Source organism: Clinocottus analis, unplaced genomic scaffold (assembly GCF_023055335.1).
Source record: "Clinocottus analis isolate CAN_PGR_092001 unplaced genomic scaffold, fCliAna1.0.p SCAF_8, whole genome shotgun sequence".
NCBI lineage: Eukaryota > Metazoa > Chordata > Actinopteri > Perciformes > Cottidae > Clinocottus > Clinocottus analis.
In genome coordinates, this window is record NW_027176240.1 from 9,340,287 (window position 1) to 9,354,399 (window position 14,113).

The 14,113-nt window shown below is 41.0% G+C and overlaps 1 protein-coding gene across 2 annotated transcripts in view; it reads left to right on the forward strand.

Moving 5' to 3' along the window:
* The window catches only part of zcchc24 (zinc finger, CCHC domain containing 24), a 31,503-nt gene extending 17,586 nt beyond the window's left edge, over positions 1-13,917 (forward strand). Inside the window, exons 3-5 of one of the 2 annotated variants that reach the window (XM_068568358.1) lie at positions 6,399-6,563; positions 9,505-9,580; positions 9,712-13,917. In XM_068568358.1, coding sequence (XP_068424459.1) covers positions 6,399-6,563; positions 9,505-9,580; positions 9,712-9,803 — 333 coding nt within the window. In that variant the 3' untranslated portion in view covers positions 9,804-13,917. Of the gene's footprint in view, positions 1-6,398; positions 6,564-9,504 lie in introns of both variants that reach the window. The other variant, XM_068568359.1, reaches the window with a different exon arrangement.
* Positions 13,918-14,113: the final 196 nt, after the last annotated feature.

The window sequence follows — 14,113 nt, forward strand, 5'->3', positions numbered from 1 at the left end:
CTTTGTTTACACTGATGGTTTCCAGATGCGAGCTAGTGATCGGAGCGCTACGGAACGCTGGGGAGCAGCCCAGCAGTTTGGGGCTTGTGCCAGGCGGCCAAGATTGAGGCAGCTCTATCTGGGATACTTAAAAAAAAAAACATGGCTTTACTTTGTAATAACTCTGCGACTGTTTCAAACGGCTGAGAAAGTTTGAGAAGAGGGATTATGAAGTATCATTACGTGGTGATTTGAGATACAAAAAGTGTCTAGGTCGACACACATCATGCGCAATGTTGTCTTAGGCCAATAAGTGTTTTAAAACAGCAGACGCCTCAAATACTTTACTGGGTTAATGTCAAAACCACACAAAAACCCAGAAAACGCTGCATATTCAATCAACACAACGGACGTTCTCCAGGCCTCTAGGGGGAGCAGCTTTATGTTTGACCTGGGAAAGCAACCAGACGCTGGGAAAGCAACCAGACGCTGTGTATGTCTTTTATTTGTGTTCTTTTTTAATTATTATTGGCATTATTCTGAAGCTGCAGCAATGTTTCTCCTCTTATTGCTCTTGCTGGCCATCGGGGATTGTTGATATAAACTGAGGTGCATTGTGCACAAGTGAAGGCAAATTTATCACTTAACAGCACACCTGTTCCTCCCATCACTTTCAGCCTCAGCCAGCTTTCTTTACAGGCATTAGAAAGAGACAGCTGCACCAGCAAAGGAGCCGTCTACACAGAGAGAGAGAGAGAGAGAGAGAGAGAGAGAGAGAGAGAGAGAGAGAGAGAGAGAGAGAGAGAGAGAGAGAGGGGGGGGGGGCAGTGAGAGCGAGAGAGAGAGGTGACAAAGATGGCAGCAAAAAAGAGAGACCCACAGAAAACAGTGGTTGTATTTAGAGCGTGTAGTGCATGGTGGGATTGATAAATAGTCCCCATAATGCACCTGGCTGAGGTTCTGGCATGGTGTTGGAGCTGTTTAGTCCAGCAGCGGAAACAGCCAATAAAAAAAAATGCTTGTTCTGTGTGCAGTGAGACACAGCTGAGGTAGTGACAGTGTCATTCTTGTGAGAGACTTGAAGCAGTGGCCATCTGCACACCCTCACTTGGCTCTCAGTTCTGACTGACAGTGTGATGACTGCATCCTCAGATCTTGAGATGCTGTGATGTCAGATAACACTGGTAGTGATGGTCAAGGGCACGAAGCTTTAACTGAGAACAGTTTAGATAAAATAGACTCGGGTCGAAGAGTGCTTTTTCTTCTTTTCTCTATTTTTCTAGGTGCGATGGAGAGAGGATTACCACATCAGATAATGGCATGTGTGAAAGTATGTGACGTTTCATGTTCTGAATTGCCTTGATGTGGTCGATCCAAAGCAAATGGTGGACTTTAAAAGTATGATTCGCCTCGAATGACCCGACAAGCGATTCTGGTGTGGTCTCACAAACAACCCTCAAGCTATTCCTTTTACATTTCTTTGAGTCATGACCTGTCTGGCTTTCACTTATCAAGCAACTCTACAGTGATATGATGGGACCATCAAATCATGTAGAAGAATCTCACATTATCATTAATAACATCACATCTGTGTACTGGAAGAAAGAAACTTGGCTTAGATACGAGCCGTTTCTTTGGTTAAGGTTTATGTTAGGACGGGTTTGACACAAGGACACATTTGTATCCTTTATGTTGCACTTAAAGCGCTGGGATTTTGTAAAATCTAGAATCCAACAAACCACCTATTTATTTTTAAATGTTTAGGTTTATTTGAAGACATTTTAAACATCTAAAGACTTGGCATTATTCACATTAAAGCTTAGCTGCATTTGCCAACAAAGACCCTGCTCTCCAAATGCAGACCAGAAAAGTGGTCGCATACACGTAGGACCAAAGCCTTAATGTTGTTTTACCCACCGAATCCCCTTGTTTTCTCATAGAGGCAGGCGGACAAACCGCTGAATGGCATGGAGCGTTCACATACAAACCCAAGCTTTCCTGTCAACGCTGTCTCCTCGTATTTGTCTGTGGACTGACTGTGGGCAATATGTGGAGCCCAAATCAACTGTAGGTAGATGTCTCCTTGAATATGAGCAGTCCGGATGAAATCCCATATCCACAACTTTGAAAGAAGCAGTCTTTTACAATGATTACTCCTAGGTTTAGCTTGGAAGGATCGTCTAATATTAAACTGAGGATAACCTATCCTGTTGCTGGAGACAGAGGATTAAGGGTTCAGGCTTGTGTCTGGTGTCAGTCCTCCGGTCATTACTCGTAGCCTGGAATGTAAGCTCAACACAGATGCAAGATCACCTATAGGCCTCAGACAGTTGTCTGGACCACATTTTTTTTCCGCCCAGTGGTCAGTAATAGACATCTCTTTATGATTTACACGAGAGAATAATTTCAACATGGTTTTGTGGCAAAATGATATTCAAACTGCAATTTCAGAGTCAGATGCCTGGGCTGCATTCCTTGTAATCTATTTCACGGTATAACCTGAACTACCCTTGACAGTGGGTGTCGTCTAGACCGCGATCGCTCACTTGAACACACCTCTTCTAATTCAGTAATCTACCTGCCACAAAAAAATCCTTGTATTATTCTGTTGTGTCTTTAAAATCGACTCTCCCAAAGAATCGTCGCCACATTCCTCCACATGATAATGAGTCAAATCCACTGTAGTTGTGGCCAAAGCTACAGCGGTTAGTTAATGCTCTCTCTCTCTCTCTCTCTCTCTCTCTCTCTCTCTCTCTCTCTCTCTCTCTCTCTCTCTCTCTCTCTCTCTCTCTCTCTCCCTCTCCAAAATGTATGTCCTAATTGAAAGCAGAGCAGCAATTTTACGACGGCTCTCGGTGTTTCTCGTGTTCTGCCCCTATGGAGGCCATCTGTTTTGGATTTAGATTTTCTCCTCCTCCTTCTCTCAGTTTCTCCTTCCCCTTCTCCACCCTCCTGAGAGGGGCTGATCGGAGGGTCTCTCCACAGTTGGCTTGACCGACTGTTGGGCTCGTGGTATTTGTCCATTTTTCTTTTTCTGTGTGTGTGTAGATGTTGGAGTGTGATTCTAAAGGAGCAGGAGGCTGTTTCACATCCAACTTAGACGTTAATTCTTTCTCAATGTCAATGAGCTTTCTTCCGTTTCTGTTCATCTTGTTCTCTTTTGTCCCACAGTTGTCTGCCTTTTTGTTTTATTGTCTCTTGTTATTCCATTTGATGCATTTTGTGAGCTCATTAATCCTGCAATATAAGCCAAAGAATGATCTGTGTCCTTGTAGCAGGGCTAAACCCTGAGTGGGAGTAGTGCAGGAAACAGTGTGCCGAGACTTTCCAGTTGTGTCTCAAGAGTGTCTGAAACCTGTGGATGTGGAATTTGTTGAGAGTGTGTCTGTGTTTGTGCATGTATCTTGAGTGTTAAGGGGGACAAGAAGAGAGAAGGACATTGTGTGTGGCCATGTTTTGCATAGAGATTGCATCAGTAAATGTGTGTATCATGTGTGTATATGCTTCATTTACCAGTTCACTGATCCAAAGTTTGTGTGCATGTGTGTGTGTGATAGGATGGGTCCATGCTGTGAGCTGAACCAAAGGAAGATGTGGTCAACTCGTGGTTGTGAAGCTGCTCTGTCTTTTCTGTGGACACTGTCCTCGACCCACACACTGACCCTTATCTCACTAGCGGGGCTCTAGCCTCAGGGACATAAACAAACATTGACTCAACGCAAAGCCAGAAGTGGGAAAGTGATATGACAAACACGGCTCGCCATCTCCTGGCACGGACAGCATCAAACGATTTGCTGTTGTCAAGCTTTGCTTCCACTTGACGAACTCAGATATGTCCATTTGTCTCTTACCCTGGCACCAGCTGGAATGGCTTTATTTGTAGAGATAAAGGAAAAGAAAACACATCCTCCTGTGCCGGCAGTGTTGTGTGGTGTGATGACGCAGTTCCATTCAATCACTTATTGCACTGTGTGTTGTGAATGGTTTGTAAATGTTACTCACGGTAGTTATTTTCCTGGAAATCAAGCCAAAGTGAAACATTTGCTCAGGTTTTGATTTGTAATTCACTGCACCAGTGTAAATGGACATTTAGGCCATGTATATATGTATATGAGTGAAGAAAAGCTTCCTTCGTTAGCTGCTGCCCTGAATCTAGCCCCAAATGTCTGAGGCAGCCTCAGCTAACAGTGGTAGCACAACAGTCCAGATGTTCTGGCGACATTCGTTTGAAATGTGCAACACCACCTGTGCCTGAAAGGTTTATTACTTCAGAATCGAAACTCGCTCTTCATCTCAGACCTCCAGGAGAGGCAATGCGTCGCAATGGCCTGAAACCAACTGACTACAACAGGAGTACAATACTCAGACTTATGCGTCAAAATGTCCAAATAAAGACTACTTATTGGACATCAGTTCGGATTTGTGCAGACAAAATGTGTGTGTGCAGTATGCAAGGTAGAAGTGATATAAGTAGTATGAAGTAGTAGTAAGAAGTATATATATATATATATATATATATATATATATATATATATATATATATATATATATATATATATATATATTGAAAACTTTATTAATCTCTTTATTAATCTCTTTTGGACATAACTGAGCAACCTACTCACCAAGATTGCCTCTACTCCTACATCTGGACAGATAATCCATTTGCTGTGTGTACATAAGGGGCATCTTCAAATTGATTGCAGACAGGGTTGTATCTAATCTGAAAGCACTCAGCTGCAGACAGAGCATGACGTGCAGCCAAAGGCCAAGGCCAGACCCTGGAAACAGCATGGAGCTGGAGAGGAATGGTCATGAAGAGGAGGAGTGCTGTTTCTGTCCTGCTGAGTCCTGGCTGCAGTATCAGGGAAAGATGTTTTATGTTTTTTCTTCATTTGAACAATGGGAAATCTGACTATGTTCACATTTCCAAGTGAATAACGACGGTTAAGGCTCGACCACCTGGGTAGTACATCTGGTGCCCTGATCATAACTTACTTTAAAACTTCAAATCAATCAGACTTATTCTATTTGAATAGTGGTTTATCTCACCTCAGCAGAAACCTAGAAAGTGATATTGTTGTTTTTTAAGCGTTTGGGTTTTTAAGATTTAAACCGGCAGAATGTTTGTTGGATCATATTGTAAGTAGAGAACTTTCAACAAAATGTTGCCATGGCGTTGTCTTTAATTGCCCACTGATTGTATCAAGACAAGCAGTCACTGTGTGTACACACTGGTGTTCTGCAGGCCAGCAGAAGTCAGACTTTCCAGCCAGCGTGCTGTCACAGTGGGAGCTGCGAAGCTGACAGTGGGGTTGAGGTCATGCTGTTCGGGGGCCAGATTGAAGCACAGCCGCTCACTTGCTGGTGCTGATGCAAACTGCTGACGTCTGTAAGGACAGCGCCAGATGCTCCTGATTAAAGTTCCTATTACTCACACATGGGTTGGGACAAATAAAAGGAAGACCAGGGATACAAATTGTACCCCGTCTCTCCCTCTCACTGCCCCATTACCTCCACATCCCTTCCAAATGTGCAGCCAACGTCAAGGGGATTCTGAAAACAATCTGCAGGCTTGCAGGAGATTCATGAGTGGAGTGGACAGGGCTGATTTCACTTTGAACGCAGATAAAGACTTCCCTAACTTTCTGGAAGGCTGCCATCAGTTACATGCTGTGCAGTAATATGACTTCTTTCTGCCATATCAGATTCTTGTCCATACATGAAAGCATGTTTAAGTTTGACATAAAATACCACAATTTCTCACAATTCAATTCCCAATGTTTATCCCCCAAATTGAAGGATTTTGTTTAGCGAAATGACCTCCACCCCAGGATGATCGTGGCTAACACTAGGCAGATGTGCATTTTTGGGAAGATTTTTCTGTATTTTTTTTATGAGGGAGTTTTAAATTGATAATGACAAACCCCGTCAAACTTACGAATGAGTATACATTTGGGTTTCTTTTGGCAGGATGTAGGACAGTTTGTGATTTATCCTTGTGATGACATCAGCAGTACGTTTGTGTGTGACATACCTTTAGAGGAAAAAACGGACTTTTCACCCAAAGCTGTTATCGTGGCCAACATGAAGTCATTGGATTGACTCCTCCCAACAATATTGCCTTCAGGCTCGTGCTTTTTCATGGCTGACTGACAGTTTGTAATCATTTCCATCATGGGAATCAGAGGAGTAATTTAACACAGCTGCAATAGAAGTAAATGTCAATTACACAGCCACATATTGTTCCAATATTGTGTGTAGGAGTGTGCTCTATGATGAATATACAAGCACAACAAGGAAGGACACACCCGGCAGTCAAAGCTCAACATCCGTTATTGTCCAAGAGCTTCTCTTAAAAATGTCTCTCTGAGCTTCACATGTGGATTCATTTTATTCTCTCATACTGTTCTTTACAGGCCAGACCTAAAGGTGAAGGGCTGACACCCTACCAGGGAAAGAAGAGATGCTTCGGAGAGTATAAGTGCCCCAAGTGTAAGAGGAAGTGGATGAGTGGCAACTCCTGGGCCAACATGGGACAAGAATGTATCAAATGCCACATCAACGTCTATCCACACAAACAGGTACCTGCATTATGACATTCACACCCTGGGAATTAGCAGTCATGTCTTAACGCCAAAAAAATATATACACATTTTAGTGGTGGATTGAGTCGCTCAAAAAAAGTTAACAGGGTCCAGTCTCTGGTTTGTGTGTCTGTCTATATTGTCTTGAGGATATTATAGATTGCATCATTAAAACAGAATAAAATCATGCAACAAAAAAATAGCTTTTTTCCACTTAAATAAACAAATTACATTTTCATGACTGATAAAGGTTTTGGATTGTTTACTGAATGTCAACAAATCTTAAGAACATCTCACAGACACAAACTACCTCTGGGGTAATTGAGGCTTGCAGTTTAAGGAATTCCTCTGGCATTTAAAATAAAAATAAAAACTAATTCCTAATAAACAAGACACCGTGAAGTGTTATTCAGAACAGCAAACACTCGGAGGGAATCAATGTGCTGGTGAGCTGCCTGCCTAGCTTAACCTCGAACTTTCCTCGCAGCCTGTTGACTGAAGAGATGGATCGCCTGAGAAAGAATCCACTCTGCTTTCTTCAGCGAGAGATATATTTATCCTCAACCCTTCGTCCTTTAATATTTATGCTTTTCCACATTCTTCCAATTCCACTTCCTGAAATAAAGTTAGGATTACTGCTTGAAGCCCTGCTTATTCTCTTAATACCACGGAGGACCATGTGCCACTCTGCTAACACCTACAGAAATTAAAGCAGGAAGGGGACGATGCTCAAATTTACCCGAAATGTCTGGCAATAAGTCAAAACATTTCCCAATAATGGAAAGTTTAAGGTGAAATATTTAGGATTGGGAGCGTTTGTATTGCCTCTTAACGGCTCTCAACATGGCGACTATGTCAACAAAGCAAGGAAATACTTGGATTACAACACAAACAGAGGGAGAGCGACCTCATGGTCTGCTTATGAGGACACTACTCAACTATGAGTATGACAATAATTGTTTGCTGCTGTTTGCTCTGAATTCTTAACGTTTATTTTACTCCAATTGTTCATCATCACAGTCATTACTTTTGTCTGTGCATTTGCATCTTCACCGGTGTGAGATCGTAACCAAGAACATTACTAAACTCTTTAAAAAGCCCAGCTGGAAGAATGCATGCTTTTCTTTCCATTGAGGTCACTGGTGAGAAAACTTCACTCTTCTTTGCCTCTGTCTTGTGGCAAAGCTACACACAGGCAAGCAAATTCCATGCATTTGCAATGTCACCCACTTAACATATTTCCCCCCTGTCAGCGTTTGAAATGGACCACTAACCTCTGTGTCCTCGAGTATCAAAGAGTTCAGCTTCTCAGCGAGGCTCCCTCCTGCCCGGCGGATTCCCATAAATAACCTGAATATGTATTTTACAATCACATCCACATGCATAAAATATCTGGTGGGAAAAATATTTCTTCAACACCCGCAGTGGGTGTCGAAGAAATATTTTTCCCCACCAGATCATTGGTTTGAAACAAGGGGGCAAAAAGAGCTATATTGACTGACTCGTGCTTGCATGTGCCTGGCTTGATTGCGTGTTAGCTGTTAGCTCACTAAGTAGTTCCAGTAGTTCACTATCTAGGCCTGAGAGTAGGCACTACGTCGCACGGCCTCGAGCACAGCCCAACTTCACCAAGATGCGCAAACAAATTCTGCTTTGTCACTGCATGTTGTGACCGGGCCTTCAATCTTTGTGAGCAGTGGGTTGTAGAAGGTATTTCGCCTTTCAGGCTACATAGATGTCCTCACCCTGTGTTCAGTGGAAGCTTTGCAGATACTACTTAAGACTTTAAAGCATTTCAACATGTACATATTTTGTTTGTTTTTGTGTGGGTGAACAACACCCTAGAAGCCCAAAACAAAAAAAAGGTTGATTCCTGCATCAGCGTCAAACTATACCAGACAAAACAAGAGACCATCTTGTAACGGATCACAACAACGTGACGGCCAAATCAGGCTTTGGGACTCGTAAAATGGGTGCTGAATGTCCCGTTCCACATTATCTAGCCCAGTGGTTCTCTACTGGTCGGCCCATCATCACCCCTTGATGACAAGCGGTCACGGTGTTCTTCTATGCTGCAAAATCGCAGGAGTATGTGAAGAATTTAAAAAAAAATGAAATAAAAAATCCCTTAAAAAAATGTTAATCCATTTTTTTTTTGTCCAGGCAAAGGCCTGCGAGCCATTGAAAACGGGTCGCCCACCAGTGGGTCGCGAGTTGCGAGTTGAGTTTCTTGCAGTGCAGGGTCCTGAGCCCAGTACCTTCTAACGGCTGACGGGACCCCGTAAAATATACATCAGATTTTCCAGCTTTTCCCAAGGACCTGAAATCTGCTTAGCGCACCACGCCGATAGTAAAGTCTCAACACTTCCTGGCAGACTCATTAGTAGACGACTTAAATATCTCTCTGTAGTGACCCGCGGTAACCTGGTTTCCTTTAGTTCAACCACTTCCAATAAATAGTGGTTTTGTAAAAAAAAAAAAAGAAGAAAAAAAGAAGCTCGACCAGGAAAAGAACAATAGATGAGAAATACAATTTTCCAGACATATTGTTAAAATAACCTAAAAATGTGCTCGCCCAGATAGATTTCCTTCGTCCTCGATAATTATTCCGGGAAAGCCGTTGCTGCAGCAGTTTGCTAATATTTCCATAAAGGTCATCATGATCAAATGCACGCGGGATCTTTTGTTTAATACCAGGTTGTTAAAGTGTGCTTCAAGTTTCCAGAGCTGATGGTGTGCTGCCATATCTCTGCAACTAATCGTGTTTAGTACACGTCTGGTCTGTGAAGAATACGCGTGACGTTGGAGGCCGAGGTAGTTAGGCGAAAATCTGGTGCCAGAAAAAGTGCTTATATAAGAGGTCTATGGGTGTGCTGCTTGGTTTGCTTTCTTCAGTGTTCATTCTGACTCATTATCGGTTCTCTGTTTGTCTCTTCAGCGCCCTTTAGAGAAGCCGGATGGCCTGGATGTTTCTGACCAGAGTAAGGAGCACCCGCAACACCTGTGCGAGAAATGTAAAGTCCTGGGCTACTACTGCCGCCGTGTGCAATAATCATCTTTATTCAGAGTCAGAGAGCAACTTTTGTGTCCAAAGTCCTATAGCTCATCCTCCATCAAGGCTGTTAACTTCCTCTCCTCACTTCAGGTTCCCCTCATCCCTGCCCTGCACACAACATGGCAGCCTTTCCTCCTCACGTCTTCCCCTCTTCTCTAAGAAGACTCAAATATAGACAGTAGCTCTAATCCTCTCTGTCCCTCTTCTCAACCATGAGTTTTTTTTTCCGTTTTTTTTTTTTTTTCTTCCAGTGATCGTCTTGAAGATTACATCCAGGAATAAGAAGAACATGTTAACTTAAGATCAATCTCTCCAAGTGCTCTTCATCAAAAGCAAAAACTTGCCAAAATCAGTGACTTTCTTTTGTGCCTCACATAACCCCATTGATCCAACCCGATGTTTAACAACAACAAATCATGCCTTGATGAATTAGCATGTATTTCAATGGTGTCACTGGCATTATTGGTCTCAATACATAACCTCACCTCGAGGTTTGTTGGCTTTGTGTTTACAGAGATCAGCCTTCCATTTCCCTGCCAAGTGAAGTGTGTAGTAATGTGACGAACGTTTAACCCGGGCCTCTCACGATGGTATAATGTATACGAGGCCTTTGCTGTCCTGCCGTATTAGGGTAAACAGCACATCTTATTAACTGTGAATTAACTGAGGGACAATGTGCCATACATCCCTCGCTTACATTTGGCCTATTTATTTTCTTGTTGTCTAAGTGTGCAATTTGAATTTTAACTGGGACATAAAGAACTTTTTTTTTGTATGTTTGTATATCACATTATTGTGTAACTGCTTCCACGTGTCTTTAGAAACTACTGTAGGTTCAGTCGCTCCTTGTCTAGTTTTAGTGCATCGCTAATAGAAAATGAATTAATTATCTATAGTGTTAGATACGTATAGATGTTAAATAGAACAATTGCGTTCATTTCAAGACACGTGAAGGTCAACTAATAAGGAGCTGTAGGAAAACACTACTTTTAGTATCTTGCCGTCCACATAACTTCTGACCAGTGTTGAATATTCAATTTTTCAAAGCACTTAAAAAATGATTTGCTGCTTGCAACATTTTGATTAGCATTGCAAAACATGATTAAACTGGTCACAAGTAAGGCCTGACTAGACTTTAACCACACATTAGTACAATACAAGTGAGTTCACATTGGAGTGCCAGTTGACGCCTGCAGCAGTGACGCTAAATGGAAACTTTCCCAAGAGCTTGAACCCATAAAAACAATGTCCAACAGCTGATTGCAGAGTAAAGAGTGTCTAGAGGGAGGTGACGTTTTGGAGAACTGCAAGGATTTTCAGGTCGGTTGAGAGAAACAATAAGATTAAATATAGGAGGATGGATTTGTAAAGTCGTGATGCTGAAGATTCAAGGACGTATTGAAAGTGATGATGAATGAAGTTTACACTTATATTATTTTGTATGATTAGAAGTGCCTCCTATAATAAACCAATGTCTTTAAAGGAAGAGACGTTCACATCCTGTTTACATAAATCACCGTGCGGACGAAAGCACTACAGCGGAAATTAATGTAGCTTTGACTTTTAGGAACCTGCCTTTTGAGGAACCTTGTGATAGAAATTGTGAACTATTTTGTACGTACTGTATATCTAGCCTTATACGAGCTGGTTGACGATATTTTATACTGTAACATACTGTATGTGCCTTAAAAAGATTTAAATCATTCTGAAGTATCAGTACTATATATAGGAGGCCATTTGAAATTGGGAAAAAGACGTGTGGATAGGGCAGTGTACGTGTGTTTGCTAACTGTGACACATCGTAAGTTTAATGCAGGTTCAACATGTGACAACAGCACAAGAAAACTATACAGTTCATCTATTAGTTTGTACTGGCATGGTGGGTGTTCACTTCAGCACACTCTGCTGAGTTGGAGGCACAGGCTGAAACAGCATTTCCAGCTGGCAAAAACAATCCTACTGTGGTCTGTTGTCATGGAATATCCACAAAGATGTTATTTCTTAGTTGATCCTCACAACAGAACAGAGTCACTCGTGAAACTGTGGACCTCACTCTTTGTTGTTTTAATCTATTGTAGTTGTGTTCATCCAAGGAACCGTGGGTTTGGTAAAAAAAAAAATAAACATTGAAAGTCACACGCCTTAGTGGGAAAGATTGCAGTGGAAGATGATGGTAGCATACAGTTTCTGGACATTTAGGTCAATTCCATCTGTAAAGTTAAAGGGGCACTGCAGTGATTTAGTAGTGCGGCTCCACAAAGTCAGGAGACACTGAGGAATAGTTGAAATCAATGCATCAGAGGCTGAGCTATCCAAATTTATATTCCCTGTTGTGGCTCAAACTCCAAAATGCTGGATCCTACCTTTCCCATAATGCAACTCAATAGCATCTTTCAGAAGACGTCCACTGCGTGGTAAAATGCCCACATCTTGCAAACTCCACACTCTTTTTAAAAATGGGTCTTCAAGCCCAAACAGAGATAACTGTGATGACATCACCAGGGTTATGTGCACTCCTCCAGAGCTACAGAGAACATTTTATAACGTCCGAGAATTACTCCCTGCGATGAGTAAACTGAACTTCATGAGTAAAATGCATGGAGTACCCATTTAAAAGAAAGAATTGGCACAAGTATGTTACCATGAGTTTAAGACCAATTCTGAATGAAAGATTCTCCTTTTTTGTTGGGAACAATCCATTTTTCTTACTGTTGACATCGTATTTCTTTTGCTCTGTTTGATGATACTAACCTAACAGGTGTGACTGTCCACATTGCGCCATGTGGCTGTCGAGAGAAATAGATACCAATAATGCCTTATGAACTCAGCTCATAAACAAGTAACAATGGTTTTGTGAATCACAGAGTTCTGGCTCAAAAGTTTGAGTCAGCCCAGAGATTTGTTATGAGGAGACCATTTTAAATGGCAAATTAAGAGCCAATGAAAGCAGTTGATAGAATACATTTGAAGAAGAAAAACATCTCTGCTTTCAGACATGTCTTGAATGCATATACTTGACTTTTCTAGTACCTTTTCAGTTCAAATTTGTTATTTTCTATGAATGAGATGTGTATTTTGGAACACTTAATAGATGTTGAAAATTTTACCGCAATCTGCAAAAACTCAAGAGTTATTTCCCTGACAAAGAAATACTGTTTTATGTATATATTTGATGGCCATCATTATCAAGGATAGTAGCTCTTTTAAAGTGTTATGCAATATTGAAGTGTTTTTCGTGTGAAGAAGGGCCTATTGCTGAGAAATAAACAAAGCTGGGAGTTTTTTTTCCTTTATGTTTTACAATAATCTGAGGGGTTATCCTGCAGAAATATTTATGGAAAGATTTTTTACAACACTTTTTGTATAGAATATGCAACAAAGTTACACTAAGAAGGAAATATTGATGTCTACATAGAGTATTATAAAAAAAAAAAAGCTGGTACATAATTAATACCCGTTCTCAATTGTAAGCCATTGTATGTTTGTGTTTTGTTATCAATGTTGAATAAGTCACAATGTTATTCAGTTGCTATATGTAACTAATTATGAGCTGCCATTTACATCCATACAGTTGCATTTATTAATTTTGTAAACAATATTATGAAGATATATATTGTGTTAACATGCAGAAATCTTTCTGAATTAGTGACGGATACTCACCACTGTATGAGCACGTTAAACTGTGAGATGTAGTTTGCTTAAAGCAGCAATGACAAGAAACTATTATAAAATATTAGTGGTATTCATAGTTTAGGGAGTGTATACTTTTGTCAAGAAAGGCGTGTGTGACAAAGAACTATTTTAGAGTTTGCATGTGCATGTGTTTGGTTTTGAATTAAATATTATTTTGTGCAATGTATACTTATTTAAATATTTGACAGTAGTTTGCTTCAGTGCATATTGTTTTAACATTATCAGCAACTTCTGAGTGTTATTAGTCTTGAAGTATTTCATTTATCGCCTGTATGAATAATACATATTTACTGAATGTAATGCGTTAACACTTATGTGGTCAATTTGGAAAGTTATGTATGTTTTATTTACTGTCTGTATCACTTGAGATGTTTGTATTGCGACACCGCAATAATGTTGTACTTTGAATTGGACAGAACACAGGCGTGAGGTAGGAACGACAATGATTTTGGGAAACAAGGACAGTCATGGTTTCGAGAGTAGACCACAGGTCTGTTTTTCATGTCCATGAAATGGCATTCCAAAATGTGCCTTATTTGTTAGTTGGGAAAACATGTTAATGCTGTCCAGAGTTTGATGAATTAAAGTCATATTGAATTAGGAGCGCTTGTGTGATGTGGTTTCATTTGTTTGGGTCCTCTGATGAAGTGTTACCAGTAACTGGGAGTTGTCCGCTCTGGAGCTCGATTCCAGTCACAAGCTGGTTTTCGGAGAGCTCCTGCCTGTATCATATCCATTACACAGTATATGTTTTGTACGTGTTGTTTCTGACTGCAAGCTCCAAGACTTACGCAAGACT